General features: G+C 35.7%; 3 protein-coding genes across 6 annotated transcripts in view; 1 reads left to right on the forward strand and 2 right to left on the reverse strand.

The window, feature by feature from the left end:
- LOC107586606 (synaptosomal-associated protein 25-B-like) overlaps positions 1 to 142 on the reverse strand; it is a 38,228-nt gene extending 38,086 nt beyond the window's left edge. The window contains exon 1 of the mRNA XM_016274050.1: positions 16 to 142. The gene's annotated coding sequence lies outside the window, so the exon portion shown is untranslated. The remainder of the gene's footprint in view (positions 1 to 15) is intronic.
- Positions 143 to 5,878: 5,736 nt separating this feature from the next.
- On the reverse strand, positions 5,879 to 12,681 carry ankef1b (ankyrin repeat and EF-hand domain containing 1b). The gene is made up of 10 exons (XM_016274109.1): positions 12,578 to 12,681; positions 12,033 to 12,442; positions 10,819 to 11,018; positions 9,798 to 9,947; positions 9,594 to 9,717; positions 7,747 to 8,581; positions 7,427 to 7,653; positions 6,315 to 6,442; positions 6,104 to 6,241; positions 5,879 to 6,015 (listed from the first exon to the last, which is right to left on the reverse strand). Exons 1-10 carry the CDS (start codon positions 12,679 to 12,681, stop codon positions 5,968 to 5,970), a joined length of 2,364 nt encoding a protein of 787 aa, XP_016129595.1. The 3' UTR covers positions 5,879 to 5,967.
- Positions 12,662 to 18,547, forward strand: khk (ketohexokinase). 4 transcript variants are annotated; one of them, XM_016274054.1, is made up of 9 exons: positions 12,662 to 12,891; positions 13,052 to 13,168; positions 13,996 to 14,130; positions 14,396 to 14,530; positions 16,203 to 16,275; positions 16,442 to 16,588; positions 17,722 to 17,810; positions 17,957 to 18,114; positions 18,210 to 18,547. In XM_016274054.1, exons 1-9 carry the CDS (start codon positions 12,800 to 12,802, stop codon positions 18,296 to 18,298), a joined length of 1,035 nt encoding a protein of 344 aa, XP_016129540.1. In that variant the 5' UTR covers positions 12,662 to 12,799; the 3' UTR covers positions 18,299 to 18,547. The 4 variants fall into 4 exon arrangements, with proteins under 4 accessions (XP_016129540.1, XP_016129542.1, XP_016129543.1 ...); XM_016274056.1 differs by lacking the exon at positions 14,396 to 14,530; XM_016274055.1 differs by lacking the exon at positions 13,996 to 14,130 and having other exon boundaries at positions 12,669 to 12,891.
- The last annotated feature ends 586 nt before the right edge of the window (positions 18,548 to 19,133 follow it).

Raw genomic sequence — 19,133 nt, forward strand, 5'->3', positions numbered from 1 at the left:
AATCAAAACACCTACCTTGTACTCGATGAACCACGTTGGGGATGTTACTATCGCCTTGCCTCCTTCAGCACTGATTTGGGTCACCTATTGCGCGTGCACACAGCTCTGGAGTGAGTGAGTTAGTGAAAAGCCCTCATCCCTCATCAAAGATGGCGTGCCCCTCTGACGTCATAATGAGCCTCAATAGGGCGTGCCCATACAGCCCCTGTGTGAGTGTAAATGTCCCCGCCCTGCCGTTCTAACGTCATAATGACCCTCAGCACTAGGGCGAGGCTGCTAGAGATTTAGCGCTCATTGATCCCTGCTTTATGTTATATTGGAATGTATGGGTTGTTTGGCTCCATCTGATTTATTGTGATTGTGAAATTGGGAAATGACATTGGGAATCACCTAATGGACTGTGGCCTCAGAGCAGTGGTTCTCAACCCTTTTTAACTCCAAAACTTCATCGTTCAGTACACTATTCAAAGGCAACCTTTTGAAACTACGGGCATCGTTAATTTAAAATCAACAATTGTAAGTTATTTCACAATTCGACATGTTACAGGAATATGAAGAATTGTTGTTGAGTTGTTGAAAAGCCGAATGACAAATTTGACCATTTTGTTTGAATCTGACCACATCATCAGTTTACAAGGCCTCGTTAATGGATAATATATAGTAGCATGTATAAGGAAGTATGTGTGAAAATGGGGAATACAAATTGTATTGGTAAAGGCACCCAGATATGAAAAGTAGTAGAAAATGTACTTACCCTCAGGACATTCAAGACGAAGATGAGTTTGTTTCTTCACCAGAAATTTAGCATTCCATCACTTGCTCATCAATTGATCCTCTGCAGTGAATGGGTGCCGTCAGAATGAGAGTCCAAACAGCTGATATAAACATCACAATAATCCACAAGCAATCCATTATTTAACATCTTGTGAAGTAAAAAGCTGCGTGTTTATAATAAACAAATCTATCATTAAGGCATTTTAACTTTAAACCATCACTTCTGGCCAAAATACCAGCCAGTAATTCATAATAATGCTTCCTCCAGTGAAAAAGTCCATCCTCTATTGCCCTGTCACAACACTGAACTGCTTTCACTTGTAAATGGTGCTTGATCTGTGTATATTTCTCTCCAGACGAAACAATGTCTTCCACTGGAAGCAATGATTTGAAGTTAAAAACATCTTAATGATGGATTTGTTCATTACAAACATGCAGCTTTTTGGATGAACGACTCCATTAATCTACTCAAAATGCTCTGAGTAAAATATCAAGTGGAACAGACGTTTGCTGAAGTCCCTTGATTTCCCCCCTGTGTGCTACATTTACAGTGGGTTTTGAAATGGATGCCTTGTTTGTATTTCCAATATCTTTATAAAAAAACAAAAAAACAGCGCATGTTTGTTTCTTGCCCCAAGCATCAAGTCCCCCTGATCTTCTAATGGGAGCAAGATCAGATAAAAGTGCTTTAGCTATAGAGACTTAAAGATTCAGATAAGGGGCATGGATCAATAGCCCTTATTTAATTATTTAATGACTTTTGGACTTCTAAAGGTTCTTGCTTACTGTTCTTTCGGTTTGTATTTGTAACAAGAGTGTGTTTCTGTGGAAGAGGATGTGTTAGACAAGGTTATTGTGTTTGACTTTGGGGAAGGAGGACCTGAAAGAGAAAGAAACAGAAGGCTAGTAGTACAAAACAATCTGGCAAAGTGCTTCACTACATTAAAACAAATCAAGACATAAAATCTTGAAGAATCTCCTGAGATAAAATACTGTCCGGCGAAGAGACAAAGAGCAGTTCGACTGTTTAAACTTGCAATGTACACACCCCTTAGACAGCAGAGGAGAAAAGAACTGCTGGAGGGTACGGATATTGACCCAGCACATACACATGAGACAGTAATGCTAGTTAGTGCAACATCCAACAAACAGGAAACCCTGCTAAATATATTGATTTACACTTACAAGACTATTACGGCTAAAAAATCCATGTCTTTAGCACCCAAGTCTTGTTTACTGTCTGAAGATGCGCTGTTATCCAGAATGAAGATATGTGGTTATTTTGTCTGGCATATTGATGTCTTGATGACATTTAAATTCAGATTAGGTTGTGAATTTGGTTTTTATTATGAGATGTGATTTACATACCATTGCAGCTCCTTTCTGTTCGCACCGGCAGAACGAGTGCTGATTAATCCTGAATTATTTGACACAAGTGCACATTAACAGGACCCACACTGTTACCAATTAAAGCTCATTTATTTGAGCCAGATTCCCTTCAGTCTTTCTTGTCAATTAGCACGGCCAGAACCCACCCCCACAACATATCAGAAAGAGCCCTTATCCTATGTTGCTCATGATAAAAGGTGGGAAAAATCTGTCATTAACCTCATCATTTGCCTACCATCGATGATTGCATGCTGAACTGTGAATAAGCAGCAGAAACAGTATCCCATCTTTGTGTAGGCTTAATCGCACTGCTGCAGATGCAGATAATTATACAGGAGAAAAATCATGTGAAATAATAAAAAGAGGCACATTTACAGAGAGCCACCTTTCTAAATATCATGTGCGCATCTTAATAATTCAAATACATATGACATCCAGCATATTACAGCAGCATGGAACATCACAGTTTTTAAAGGACTCACTCTCAAATATCTGACGAGGTCAAATTGGATCAACTAACTTTGTACGAACATGCAAATTAACCATTAATTATGATCTTTTACAGTTTAGTATTTTAGACCATAATTGGACTAACCACAAAAATATGAGCAGCTGTGATATATTAAGGACAGAGAATGGAATACTAGCTTTTACTGCACAGTACTATATACTGTGGAAGCCTGTTTCCACACTCTTAAAAATAAAGGTTCCATATTTGATTCCATGGTAACGATTTTAAAACTCTAAAGAACGTTTTTTGACCATAAAAACATTTAATCCTATTTAAAGGTTCTATAAACTTTAAAATAAAGGATGCAAAAGGGGTTTTCACAGTGGTTCCATAGAAGAACCATTTCTGGTTCCCCAAAGAACTTTTCAGAGAACAGTTCTTAAAAGAACAATTTTTCCAGTCATTTTTTTTTTTCAAATTCAAGAACATTTAACAATCTAAAGAACCTTTTCCACTTTAAAGAACCTTCAGAGGTTCCATGGATGTTAAATGTTATTCATGGAACCATAGATGCCAATAAAAACATAATTTTAAGAGTACTTGGATGTTAAAAGTTCTTCATGGAACAACAGATGCCAATTAAGAACTTTTAAGAGATCACCTCGGATTAAAAATGAAAAAAAAAGGCAGTTGTTAAATATACTATAAAAGAAATGTGAAATGTAAAGACATACTGAGAGATATTAGTCATAATTAATATAAAATTGCAATTATGTGAAATAAAATCACAGTTGCGAGTTCAAATCACACTGTAAGGTAATGAGAATAAAGTGGAATTAACTCATTTACCATGAAGCAGAAATGGGTGTCTGTATTATTATTGTCTACTATTAAAGGAAACAGTATGCATTATTCCATGATACATGACCTCATCATATTTAATTTAATGTGCAATTATGGACTTGTAATATTTTGCAATTTTGTGCTTTAACATTTGGTTGCCTTTTTAAACAAGAAGTCAGGTGCACTGCATTGTGTGATACAGTACTCTGCTCATTTTTTGTATGCTGCTCATTTTTATATAATTTTATATAATTCTCATAAATGTAAAATTTTTACCATTGTATAAAAATGTACCATTTAGGGACAAAAATATGTACTTTTTAGCGTTTGTAACTTAGAGTACTGCTTCACTGACAGATTTGTACCATTTGTCTAACAGTGTAGAGGTTTCTCTTCAGAGTCACTAGAATGCTGTTTTGAGCAACTAGCATTCAAGACTGGAATTATAAATACATTTAAATTTATTTACAACTAATTGTGTCCTAAAAAACAGAATGTCATACAATATATATGTTCCACCTTCTTTTCTTGAATAACCGTCATCTTTTCTACATATTCCTCCCTCCTCATTTGTGGTACACCTTTCTCCTTTCCCCCCCTCCTCTTGCTTTTTCCTTTGGAGCTAAAGATTAGGAGCTGAGGTCAGTGTGTCTGTGAGTGCCACATTATCAAGGCAATTACCTCCAGCACTGGAGCCGATTATCATTTCCTCATCCTTTTAAGGCCTTGCTCTTAAACAGTCCTGGTATACAGTATGACTGAGTTATTTCATATCGAAACCAACCTGTCTATTGATTGCCCTGCTACTGTCTGTAGTGCAGAAGAATTGATATCTTCAGTGTCTTGTCCTTTCTGTAACGGTCACTAGAACTATCATCACATCCGGTTGCAGAGTATGGAATGACAGATAGAGTTCCAGCTGACTCCACTGTGTCTCCTTTCATGCGAATGTGTCGAGTCAGAGCCTGTGAACAACAATGTGCAGGTGTTCTGAATTTCTATTGAGCTTTGCAGAATTTACATTCAATGGAGATGAACAGCATTTAAAAGTACATTTTAGACAGAGTGAGGTGTTTGGTTTTTAGGGTCTTGTAAAAGAAACAGTTCATCCAAAAAATGAAGATTTGCTTAAAATTTGCTTAACTTCAGGCCATCCAAAAAACTATTTGAAACAGATTTGGAGAAATGTAGCATTTCATCACTTGCTCACCAATGGATCCTCTGCAGTGAATGGGTGCCGTCAGAATGAAAGTCCAAACAGCTGATAAAAAAAAAACATCACAATAATCCACAAGTAATCCACACCACTCCAGTCCACCATTCTTGTGAATTGAGAAACTGTGTTTGTAATATACAAATCCATCATTAAGACATTTTAACTCCAAACCATTGCTTCTAAAATATGATTAATCCATATTCAATAGAAATATGCACAGACAGAAATAAACACTGTGACAAAAGACCAAAACAGCTCTAAACAAATATATATATATATATATATATATATATATATAAAACTTTTCACTCGAGGAAGTGTTATTATGATTAATCGACTCATTCTGACGGCACCCATTCACATTGTTGGTCAAGTGATGTAATGTTAAATTTCTCCAAATCTGTTCTGATGAAGACACAAACTCACCTACATCTTTAATGGCCTGAGTTTGAGTACATTTTAAGCAAATTTTCAATGTTGGGTGAATTATTTCTTTAAACACCACTAAACAGAGTCACATCCTAGTACACCTCTGTGCTGTGCACATCATTTATTGTACACAATATTTTACATCTACGTTCAAAAATAAAGTTTTCCGTGTTTCTTCCTGTAACACATCCAGACAAAATTCTCATGTTAATCTTTAAATACATAAGTAGATCTATTATTCATGTCTTCTTGTCAACCAAAATGTTGTTCCCAGTTAAAATTATTAATTCAATTATACATTATTGTGCCTGACTGCCCCCTACTGGCCAATGTGATGGTTTAAATCATGCACTTGTTTATGCATATTTCACTTACAATGATTAATGTGTTACCTTGAAACATGTAACTGTCATATCCTTTTCCTGTGTTCAGTGGGGGTTGGTGATTAGAGCCAAAGTCACAGGAGAAGCGTAAAGGAAAAAGGCTTATAGAGCAGGTGGTGCTCTCAGTCAGGGGTTTGTATAGCAGTATCCCAAATGGCAGCACACTAAGGTGACCACTGTGCATCTCAATGACTGATTATGAAAGGTTATTTTTATCCACTGTCAAGAAAAGGGGTTTACATGTTTTTTCTGTGGTCCTTCTTTCATTTTTTCTCTCTCAAATGACAAAAGACGAACAAGTCTGGGAAAGACAAATTTTTTCAGAAATGAAAGACAGACAGTAGCTCTGAATGCAAAGCAGGTATTGCACAGAGACATTTCATTTATTCCTCCCCAGTCATTCAATCCCATTCAGCTCTGGGATGCTCTTGTTAAAGTGTATGAAGTCCTTGAAAGTCGTCTTTTTGTCAAAGTGTTCCCTTCTACTTCTCAATGTGTTGTGGACTGTTGGTAAGATGTTTTCCCCAAAGCTAGAATGCAGAAAACATCAGAAATTGTCAGTGTCTATCAAACATTAGAAATTTTCATTTAACATCAGAAATCTATTTATTGTCTTACGGTTTTGGGAACAAAGCTGATGTCAGACTTGTTGGTACCACTTCTAATCTTGAACTTTGGGTTCTTAACTATGATATTGTCTCTCAGGTCTTTTTTCACAGCTGCTGAAACCAATGGTGCTGGTGACCGAATACGCATCTACAAAAACAGAAGATAACTCATTAAACATCCAAACTTTAGCTATAGAAAGAAGGGCATTTTTCCCATTCACCTTTTCTTGTGCTGAAGAGCCTGTTTTTAAAGTTGGTTTTTCTTTGTCCTTTCTGCTAAATTTGGCCATGAGCAAACCAATGATTCTCGCATCGCCATAATTTATAGCAATGTCCAAGCAATTTTGGTCTGTGAACACATAAATATTGAATTGTTTTTGAAATAAATGAAGAAAAAAGTAGATGTAGACATAGACTACTGTTACATAAGTTTTCTATTTCAAATAAAATGTTAACTTTCTATTCATCAAAGAATCCTGAAAAAAAGTATCATGGTTTCCACAAAATTAAGCAGCACAACTGGTTTCAACATTAATGATAATATAAGGTTTCTTAAGCACCAAATCAGCATATTAGATTTCTGAAGGATCATGTATCACTGAAGACTAGATTAAAGGCAGCTGAAAATTCATTTTTTTCCCTATCACAGGAATAAATTACATTAAAAAAAATATTTACATTAAATATACATATACATAATTTAAAATATATTAGAATAGAAAAAGTTGTAATAACATTTCACAATATTGCTACTTTCACTGCATTTTCAATCAAATAAATGCAGCCTTGGTGAGCATTGAAATAAATGAAGAAAAAAGTAGATGTAGACATAGACTACTGTTACATAAGTTTTCTATTTCAAATAAAATGTTAACTTTCTATTCATCAAAGAATCCTGAAAAAAAAGTATCATGGTTTCCACAAAATTAAGCAGCACAACTGGTTTCAACATTAATGATAATAATAAGGTTTCTTAAGCACCAAATCAGCATATTAGATTTCTGAAGGATCATGTGTCACTGAAGACTAGATTAAAGGCAGCTGAAAATTCATTTTTTTCCCTATCACAGGAATAAATTACATTAAAAAAAATATTTACATTAAATATACATATACATAATTTAAAATATATTAGAATAGAAAAAGTTGTAATAACATTTCACAATATTGCAGTTTGTACTGTGTTTTAATCAAATAATGCATCCTTGGTGAGCATAAGAGACTTTTTTCAAATATTCTTAAAATTCTTAATTGAACTCTTACTGACACTAAACTTTCGAAAAATAATATAATGTAGAAAAAATAGAGGTATTTCAAATACCAAACCCAGCACCTCTCTTGTTTTTTGCCATGACATTGGCTCCAGCTTTGATGAGATACTCTACACAGCTGAATCGACAGCTTTCAATAGCTCTCATGAGTGGAGTTGCTCCATTCATTGCCACTGCATCCACCACAGCTCCAGATTGCACCAGCATGATGGTAATGTCTACATGACCTGCATGGCAAGCATGGTGGAGGGGCGTCCAGTTAAACTGGTCAACTGCATTGACATTAGCCCTACAGAGTCACAGAAACAAAATGTTTTTTTAAATTACTCAGTCTAATGGTCCTCCTATTACATTAAATCTGTAGTTTTCTTAGTAGCATTACCTCAGTAAAATGAGGAATTTAGCTACTTGGTAGTTGCCACAGCTGCACGCTGTCATGAGTGGCGTCTTAAAGAACTGATCCTTGACATCAACAGGCACTTGTTGGGTAAACGCCAGGCTGAGAGATTCTAGATCTCCAGTCTTCACACAGTAATGGATGTTGGTATAGGTCTTTTCAGACTCATCGATATACCAAGCCGAGTCATTCTCAATGGGGTGAATTGGTGGCCGGTCTGGGTTGAAACGGTTGGTGTCAGTGAATGGCTGGTAGTTCTCGATCATGTAGTAAGGTAGTCCACTGTCCTCTCTTATCGAGATCTGCTCAGGTGGCATTACGCATATGGGCAATGATGAGGCAGATTTGCCACTCTTCTTTTCCTTGCCACCCTTTTTCTTCTTAGCCTGCTTCGGAGCGTAGGATGAGATGACAAAGGCCTTCTGGAGGTACTTGAGGCCTTTGAAAAAGTCATTTACATTGACGACACTTTCACGCTTTTTGTCATGTTCCAGGATGATCCTTTGTAGGTTCTCATTACTTACAGGAGCTTGATGCGCTTGAAGCGAAGACACAAAATTCTCCACAGAAACGTTTTCAACAAGTTTGTCGAGTCCCTCAGCAGTTTCAAAGGCTTTGCGCAAGGTTGTCTCATGTTCACAGGACCAGTCGTGAAGGGTGACGGCCCAGAGTTCATTGGGGTTTACGGCATCGGGCGCAGATAGCTTCACATGCCTTTTCTCTGCTTTCTTGAGCTCCTTCAGGGCAGCTTTGTGGCCATTGCTTTTAGCGACTTGGCTTGGAAGTTGACCATCCAGATTCTTCAGTTTAGGATTACATCCTGTTGTAGACAATAGACAGTACTGCTATGAATAAAGGTGCGGTCACATTTACCATTGTTCTGCAAAATTTTGTAGGCAAAATCCAGCCATTCCAATAGAAATTTGCTCAAAGTTCCCAAAGAAAATTTCGCTCATGTTCAAATTTGTCAAATTGCTTGACTTGAAAGTGTGTGAGCTGAGTTTCATACAACTTTATTTTTTAACTTTTTTTGCAAAGAAAATCTCATGGAAATTTCACAAATATGGTATTTTTTGTATTTTTTTAACAAATGAGCAGTGTTCTGATGTTTAATTTGCAGAATTGGTAGTCATCATTGTTGGGTAAACTTCTGTAGTGGTGAACGGAAACTACAACAAATATAATTTTCGCATTCCTATTTGTACCAATTGCAAAAGAAAAACTCTACGAATGTGTTTCTATGATTTTCCAAAATAAGTAAAAAAAAAAAAAATATATATATATATATCGAGAAAGATTTTGTCAAATTTTCTATCACTCTCTCAGCTGTTGTATTAGAAAAAGTCACTCAGCAGCAATAAACAGGTAATAAAACTCAAAAGTACAGTTTTGTTAATGCGCATTCAATATACATATTTTTAAAAAGTAGACATTAAAACATTTCAAATGCATAAGCACAGTCTCTGAAAAGTCAAATCAAGTTACGTTTATTTTTATACCGCTTTTTTCAATAGAAATTGTTTCAAAGCAGTTTTAAACAGGAAAGCAACAGAATTAATAATGCAAACTTCAAAAATTAGGCAAATCCAAATTCTGCTATAAAGCAGCTGTAGCAGACAATAGTGTCATTATTCAACTCCAGTGAGTTCAGTGTTGGTTCGGTTCAGTTCAATACCTGTGTAAAGTTCATTAGGAAACAAGTTCAATTCACTGATAAGCAGCTCTACTGAAGACAGTAGTGTGCCGTTATTCAGCTTGAATCAGGTCAATGTTTATTTAATTTAGTCAGTAATTGTTTTTGGGAAAATGGAAAGACATTAGACCCAGCCTACCTCTTTGGGCCAGGAATCTACAGCACTCATTAAAGCCGCCAGCAGCAGCAAAGTGCAGTGGTGTGTTACCCTTTGTCGAGCTGATACCCAAGTCAGCAGAGTATGCAGAGAGCACCTGTAAAACCTGTATAAAGCAGAGACAGTAATACTCTCCAAAGTGAAACAAAGGTGAATTTTGTGCTATTCAGAATGCCATGGCATAACCTCAAGGAAACCTCCTTCTGCGGCAAAGTGGGTAGCACATCGTCCTTCCTGATCAAGCATGTCAGGATTCCCTCCTTTTTGTAAAATGGCTCTGACAAGCTTCACAGCACCAGCCTTAGATGCCTCCATGAGCGCAGAGCATCGTGTCACCTTTGGAGAGCCAAAACATAACAAATATACTGATTCAACTCCATCAGAATCCACATTTTCATGCTGGCCTATTAAGCAGGCTGTATCATATTTTATATGGAAATTTCTAAAGACTCCAAATGATCAATATGATCAAAACTTCGCTGAAAATACGTAACGTTTGTCATCTGATCGATAGTTACTACCTTTTTTTTAGCAATTAAAAGGCCTTTTAGTATTATTCTAAAAACATAGTCTTTTTACTCTGAAATCTTTATTGATTTAAATGTAAGAATAACCTTACATTGTTAGCGATATTTCAAAATCATGTTAAAATGTGTTTATCAAATATGATATAGTAGGCTTTTGGGGAACATTTATTTTTCATCTCTCAATCATAATTGTATTGCATTGCATTATATGTTTTGCCCCCCACAATAAAATCTAATCTACAGCACTTTAATCACAAAGCGAAACATTTAAATATCATCTAAGACAAATTATTGAGAGAGAGAGTGACAATTAATATTTATATGCATTTTATTTAAGTAGCCTGCGGCACTGTTATAAAGAACTTATTGATCTACAATACAAGCTATGAAACTATCAGAATGTTTGGCCATATAAATAATACTTTTTGGCCATTAGCAACTGCACAATATTGCTCAGTTCGAACCTCTAAATAAAGTGTAGGTGCTTTTTTTGTCCTAATATGAGCTCCATATTATCACTATATCATACTATATGAGCTATAAAAGTAACTGTAATATTATATCTTTGTAAAAGAGATCTTTGAATAATCTATGCATACAATTTTTGATTCTTGTTGGGCCAAACGTATAAGGGAACATTAATCTGATTCTGAGCTATGATTTGAGGACAGATCTCAAACCTGATTTACTGCATTTGGATCAGCTCCTTTCTCCAGAATGTTTATGCACAGATCTTCACAGTCCTTTGCATTCTCACAGGCGAACACAAACAGTGGCTTCCCCGAGTTAGAAACATTGTTGACATTTGTATTGCAGCTGAGCGCCATCTGCAGACAGAGAGCATGCTCTTTAGCTGGAGAGATGCAGTAGAACAAAACCCCTACAAATGAAGAGTATGATTAGTAAAAGCAATAGATTTAACCGAGGAAATGACAATACATATTATATAAAAGAATAAGAAAAAAAAACATAGCCTTATCTTTTTCACCTATAATAATTTGAATGTCTCGGGTTATATACTTTGAGACTTCAACAGGTAAATAAATTGTCAACAACTTCGATTAAAATGGTAGAGTATATAAACAGACAGTGTTGGGGGTAACTCATTACAAGTAATGTGAGTTACGTAATCAGATTACTTTTTTCAAGTAACTAGTAAAGTAACGCATTACTTTTTTAATTTACAAGAAAATATCTGAGTTACTTTTTCAAAAAAGTAATGCCAGTTACTTTGTTTTCCCATTTATTACCTGACAGCTCTCCTGTCCCCATATTGGGAGAAATCGGGAGTACAGAGGAGTTGTGTGCTCTGTGTGAACATGATGCTACTGTAGTTCTAGACTAAATGTGAATGTGCATTAATTCATCCCACTCACAAAAAAACTGATTTAGTATTCATCAAAATGAATTAAAACTCAGAATATGACGCAAACCTGCAATAATTAAATATGTTAAATAACACAAATGTATCTAATCCCATTTTATTAACGAATGTCTTTGCTGCTGACCTTTGATGATCCAGTTCAACCATGCTAATAAGCAAAAATGACTTTAGAGAAACTAGCAATTGTGCTTTGTTTTTTTATTGCTGAAGAGTGTCTCTTCTCCTGTGCTCTACTGTACAGACGTGAATTTACTTTTGCTTCAGCCTGAGGTTAATTCATTACACTTCTTGAAAGGGCTTTTACATTTGCTATAAATAGAACTTCTTATATTAAAAACAATCAAGTCCTGCTTATATTTAAAAAGTAACGCGAAAGTAACGCAAAAGTAATATAACGCATTACTTTCCATTAAAAAGTAACGAAGTAACGTAATTAGTTACTTTTTTTAGGGAGTAAAGTAATATTGTAATGCATTACTTTTAAAAGTAACTTTCCCCAACACTGTAAACAGATGTTCTTACCTTTTCCCTCTTCATCTGTGAGATTCGCATTTGCATGATTTGTGATCAAAAGATACACAATATTGAAGTAGCCCAACTGTGCAGCCAGCATCAGTGGTGTGCGGCCCTTCTTGTCCTGTATGTCAGGATGGGCTCCCAGTGAGAGAAGGAACCGTGCCAAGTCTTCATCACGGGCCAGAGAGGCCTGGAACAAGGCACCGAGTCCCTGTTTGGGTTCGGTCAGATTGAGCAGATTGGAAACACCCACGTCGACCATCTTATTTATCTGCGGTTTGTTCTTCTCCCGTACATATTGCAGGAGTTTATAGATCTGGAGGACCTCAAGGTTGCCTTCCGCCACCCAGTTTACCACACTTGCTGAAGTCTCCTCCATTCTCTTATCTTCGTGTTTACCTAGTCTTCAAAACGAATAAATCATATTAAAAACATGGCAGTGGGCCAACTGAAAGCCTGCCAGATCATGTGTACATTCAAATATTTAGAGATGATTAACAACAAATGCATTTTAGAACTTACTACAAAACGTAACGGACAGCACAGTTTCGGCGGCACTCGGTAAAAATCGGGAATCGTCGTGCTCAGCTCGCGCTGACACTTTCGGCCACACTCGGTAAAAGCCGTTAGACTTCGTGTCCATGTTTACGCTCTCCCATTCACTGAAAGAGAAACGTTCTCCCGTTCCTGTACGGAACAGTGTAACGTCATGACCTTTCGTCTCATGTCCATAGTTCAGGATTTCGTTCTGCAGGAAGAATATGGGAGACAAAAAGATACTCAGCATTGGTTTGGTGTGTCTGGATATCATAAATGTTGTGGATAAATACCCGGAAGAAGATACTGATACCAGGTGAGAAATTCTGATAATATTGTATAATTGCAAATCATTTCTTGATGTACTTTTTGCGTTAGCGTTCCGAACGCATGATCAGTCTGACCATAAAGAGCATTCTGCTATACTGTAGTTAATGTTGCATCACAGGTGTTAATAACGTGCAACTGGTTGGTAGGTGTTTGTCTCAGAGATGGCAGAGGGGAGGAAATGCATCAAACACGTGCACAGTTTTGTCTCTGCTTGGGGCCCCGTGTGCATTTATGGGGTCTTTGGCTCCTGGACCAGTAGCTGAGTAAGTGTTTTCTACCTACTATTATGCAACAACATTTTCAGAGTAGGCTATTGTGCACATTTTATATGTACATGCATGATTATTAGTAGTTCCTTATTTTCAGCGATGCTGTGTATTTAATCAAAATACAACAAAAACAGCCATATTGAAAAATATTGTTACAATTTAATATACATTTTTTTCTATTATTATTTATTATTCTATGTTATTGTATGTATTGTAATTTATTCCCATGATGGCAAAGCTGAATTTCATCATTACTCCAGCGTCCAGTGTCACATGATCCTTCAAAATTCATTAAAATATGTTGATTTGGCACTTAAGAAACATTTATTATCAATGTTGAAAACAATTGCACTGTTTAATATTTTTGCCAAAACCATACATTTTTCAGAATTCTTTGAATCTTGCATTTATTTGAAAAAGAAATCTTTTGTAACATTATAAACATATTTACTGTAACTTTTGATCAATTTAATGCATCTTTGCTAAATAAAAGTATTAATTTATTTGAAAAGGTCTTACTTTTCCCAGACATTTGAATGGTAGTGCATCACAGTTTGCCCAAAATATAATGTAGCTCAACTGTTTTCAACATTGATAATAATAAGAAATGTCCTGAGCATCAAATCATCATATTAGAATGATTTCTGAAGGGTCATGTGACACTGAAGACAGTACACTGGATGCATTTTCATCTTTTCTTACTCCTGCAACTTATATCAGCAGAAATACACTTTCCTGTCCCTCACACAACTTTAGTTTGTATACACTGCACACTTACATTCTATATGCATATACTTTTCCTTGCTAATTTGTTCTTCTAGCTTCATCTTGAATGACTTTCAAATGTACAAGATTGACATCTCTCTTCTTCTGGAGCATGCTGAATGCTCCTTTCCAGCTTCTGTAGTAATCAGCAGTGTGATGACAGGAAGCCGTACAATTCTGCATATGAACAGGTTTGTGTGCGAGTTTGTGTGTACTGTAAGTACTATGAAGCTCTTTCCTCACAGGATGGCTGTCGCAGCAGATCACATCAAAACAACAAGTGAAAGTATACTAACTGCTCAAAGTGGTAATGCTTTTTCCCTTTAAAGGGTGCACTAAAGGTGCATGGTTCAAAGTTCTGTCTGGGACGCTTTGTGAGCCTGTTATATGTTTCCTGCCCAAATCACTCAGTAGTGCATATGGGTCACTGCAATACCTCTCTGTTTGCTGCACTAGTTTCATCGTGGGGGATTTTGCACGGCGTGGGGTGGACATATCTGGTGTGGCTTGGCAGCAGTGGGGTGAGACCCCGTGTGCCTGTTGTGTGGTGTGTCCCACCAATGGCTCTCGCACTGTCGTGCTCTCGGACACGTAAGAGTAGCATCCAAAGTCACAATAATCATAACATAGCCAAAGTTAGATGGGTACCTGGTAAATGACCATTTCCCATTCTCAAACATAATCTAAAAAATTCTTTCCACAATGGCACTGCTGTAACTGACAGTAATTTAGACTTAAAGTAGCTGCCATTAACAAATCATGACAATTTGACATTGCATGCATTAATTTGATTATTTGTTATTTTCAGTTCATTTGTGTTTTACAATTAAATGTCTGTTTTATACAATATAATTTTCTTTAATCGTTTTAAACAACACACAACAGCACACAATGTCAAAGCTTACTAACTAACTAGCTAACTTCTTCCACGGCTTTCTGAATTACGTGATTCTGACAGATCAGTTGCTACATTCTATGGCCAAATATTGTATATGTAATATGTATATAATAACCACTAAACTATATAAATTAATTATATGAAATTATAATGAAGCTCACATCATTATGTACATTTATTTGGTAAGGAGCCGTGTAATAAGTTGCATAATGTCCAGTCAGCCATTCAGTCAGCTTGTTTCTAAAAAATAAAAAAGGTCGTGGTGACTTGTTATCTCACAGGTTTGGCATTTTTTCTCAGAATTGAAAAATATAAAGATCTCAATTAAAGATATAAACATCTTGCAATTCTGACTTTGTATGTAAACTCACGACTTTATAGATATAAACTCACAATTCTGAAAAGAAAAGTTTGAATTGTGAGATAAACTAGCAGTTGTGAGAAAAAGTTGCAATTAGTTTTTTATTTTTAATTCTGTGGAAACAAAAAAAAAACAGAATTGTGATTCAGAATTCTGAGAAAAAGTCGGAATTCTGAGGAAAGAAATCTGAAAGGCGATATATAAATTCTGAGATGTAAAATCAGAATTCGTGAGTCTGAAAAATAATTAATATTTTCCAATTCTGATTTTTTTTTCTCAGAATTATGAGTTTATATCTGAAATTTTTATTTTTTTTTCTTAGATTTGTACTTTCCAATTCTGACTTTTTTCTCAGAATTGTGAGTTTATATCTCAATATTTTGAGTTTTTTTTCTTAGATTTGTGAAGATAAAAATCTGAATTGTGAGATAAAAAATCAATTACATTTTTTAGTCTTTTATCCTGTGACAGAAACGGCTCCCATAAAGTCCTGATCACCCGGTTAAGGTTTATTTTTGTGGTTAAGACTGGCTGAATGTACATTGTCCTCACTTTCAATTGTTTTGTTTGTAGCAAACTAATATATAAAAAACACTTATTTTCACCTAGGCCTTGAATAATATTTCTAGTCTCTAAAACCTATTTTAAGAACTTCCAAAATCTTTTCCCTCTTTGCTGAGAAGCAGACTTTGGTTTATAATCACAATTATCTTGTAATCACAGCCCAAAGCTGACTATTTGTCTGTACTGATGACTGTTATCAAATGCTTTACTGTATACAAACTGACAGGCATCCGGTATAAGGCAATAATTTTTCCACTATACAGACCTTTCACTGATTCAGTTTGTGACTATAAACAGTTTTTTATAATATGATTACAGCAGATCATGTCAAAATAATGGATAGTGACCTATCATGTACACAAAGTACAATCATTACTTACTGATTGTTGTAGTCTAAAATACAAGAGAACTTTCATCAGCTATTCGCTCTGTTTAATCAGAAACTTGCCAGATGTTTCTGTAGAAGATTTTTCAAAGGTGGACCTGAGCCAGTACAAGTGGATCCACTGGGAGGTGAGAGTGTCCGCCAAATATCTTTCACTTGCTTCATAGTAACACGCCAAGTTCGCACTAGTCACACTGAAACACTATTTAGTTCATTCTGATCTGTGTTTAATAGCTTTATTCCAGAGAATACAGTAGAGAACTAAAGCTGACTGTTTTATGAATGCATTGTCAGGGTCGTAATGCTGACGAACAAGTGAAGATGATTGAGAGGGTGAGAGAGTATAACAGCAAACAGGAAGAGAAGAACAGAATCACCATCTCTGTGGAAATCGAGAAGACCAGGGAACCCCTCTACCAGCTCTTCCCTCTTGGTGATTTGGTATGATTTTACTACATTTCAAACAAACTTCACATGAATAAAACACATTATGTTAACATGGATTAACCACATAGTCAAATGTTCTTTGTAAACTGGTTTTGGACTGTCAGATCACTCAAAATATTTACATTTCGAACATTTATTTAAAATATTTTATTTAAAATGTATATATTATAATGTATATATACTACCGTTCAAAAGTTTGGGGTCAGTATGATTATTTTATTATTATGATCATTTAAGGAAGCATTACATTGATCAGAAGTGGCAGTAAAGACATTTATAATTTTATAAAAGATTTCAATTTCAAATTGTTTAAAATTCAGCTTTGTGATCACAGGAAAAAATTAAATTTCAATCATGACAACTCTCGGAACATTTTAGCATGGTGATGGATATGACAATGTTAATGTATTTGGTCTTGGCAGAACAGATCTGCTACGCTGCTGCTGAATTGCTGCTGCTGTTGGTTATTGCTGTAGTTGTAGATTATTGCTGCTACCAATGCAGAAGGCGATACGGTGCCGTGAGTATTTAAGACATGCTGCTGCTGCACAAATAGCATATAAAATAACCCGTAGCAGATCTATACAGGTGGAGCTGGGGAAGGTGGAAGGTTTCAGAGAACTCTGAAAGCGCGCTGCAAGAATCTCAAGTGAATGCTAGCCAGCCATATAAATGCAAGGCAGTAAGCTCATTGGCTGCATACGCAGCATGAACCAATCAGCTTGTGCCAAGTCTTTAACTCTCTGAATATCATCAGTTACGTTAACACCCCGTCAGAATGCGCCATCTAGAGTTTCATGACTGAACTATATATTTAAATAACTACAACTAATATATTAGATATATTATCAAATATTTCTCTTTTTTTTTTTTTGCTTTGATTTTGAAAAATCTTTAAATAAACAGAGCTGAGAATACTGAACTGGGAGCTGAAGTCCTAATATATAATAAAAACACATTCAACAAAATATTTAATGAACATGCAAGGAGCATAAGATTTAAAGGAGCAGTGCATTGAAATTCTGTGGAAATCTGAGTGTGCCGATTATATATGCAGGTCAGCTGATAAGCTTTGAGACATGTTTGTACACTACACAACCTGTTTATCTGTGGCTGCTTTCACTCAGGTCTTTGTTAGTAAGGATGTAGCCCAGCACTTTGGGTTTACCTCAGCCGCTGCTGCATTGAAGGGTTTCTATGGTCGTCTGAGAAAGGGGTGAGTCAGTGGTTTAAAACCTCCACTAGATGTCATTAGTGATCCAAAAATTCTGGCCATGTCTATTCGTAATCACTGCTCAAGTGTGTGTTCTTTTGAAATATTAGCTGTTCCATGTGTTTAGATGAGTTTGTTTGTGTGTCTAGAGCTACCCTCATTTGTGCCTGGGCGGAAAAGGGAGCAGATGCCATGGGTCCTGATGGTGTAATCATCCATTCAGATGCATTCCCGCCTGAGAAGCTTGTAGACACACTTGGAGCAGGAGATACGTTCAATGCTTCTGTGATCTATTCCCTTTCAAATGGTAAGGATGTAGGTCTGATTCTGAAACACAAAGAAGTAAGGGGTTATTTTAAGTTGTGGATATAAATCAAGCTGGACCCTTTCTCTTTTCTGCAGGGGGCAGCCTACAGGATGCTCTCACATTTGGCTGCCAGATTGCAGGCAAAAAATGCGGCGTCCACGGATATGATGGAATTTTACACTGAACATGGCGGAGAGGTGCACAGCTGGAATCTAGTACAGACTTGAAGCATGCTGATAAACTTAACTAGTGTTGTAAGCCAGTAGTCATTGTTAAGGCACGGTGAGGTACTGAAAAATGTTGCTTCACATAGAAAAGACTAATGTATATGCAAAGGATAAATCTAAATTATGATGGTATAGACCCTACTGATGTTCTTCTGTATTAGAATTAATAAATTAATTGAAAAAAACTACTTACAACACTTCACTTCCGCTTAAAAAAAACTAGTAAAATTGCGATATCAGAAAGAAAATAAATTCAACTTTAAGATTTTTTTTGTACACTACCAGTCAAATATTTGGAATAATATTTTTTATAAATATCTTTGAAAGAAGTCTTTAATTGTTGCATTTATTTGATAAAAAATACTAAAATATTAATAATATTAAAATATAAAAAATATGAATACTGTGACATATTATTACAATTTAATATAACTATTTTCTTTTTTAATATACTTTAAAGTGTAATTAATGTATTCCTGTGATGGCAAAACTGAATTTTCAGCATCATTACTTTAGTCTTCAGTGTCACATGATCCTTCAGAAATCATTCTAATATGCTGATTTGCAGAATTTTTTATTATTATCAATGTTGAATACAGTGATACACTTTCTTTCAAAAGTTTGGGGTAAGAAATTAATACTGTTATTTATAAAGGATGCATTAAGTTGATCAAAAGTGACCGTGAAAACATAATGCAACAAAAGATTTCTATTTCAAATAAATGCAGTTCTTTTGAATTGTATTCACTTTATATTCACCAAAGTATTAAACAGCAAAAGCGGTTTCAACAT

This window comes from Sinocyclocheilus grahami, unplaced genomic scaffold (assembly GCF_001515645.1).
Source record: "Sinocyclocheilus grahami isolate Dianchi unplaced genomic scaffold, SAMN03320097.WGS_v1.1 scaffold84.1, whole genome shotgun sequence".
In the NCBI taxonomy this organism is placed as follows: Eukaryota; Metazoa; Chordata; class Actinopteri; order Cypriniformes; family Cyprinidae; genus Sinocyclocheilus; species Sinocyclocheilus grahami.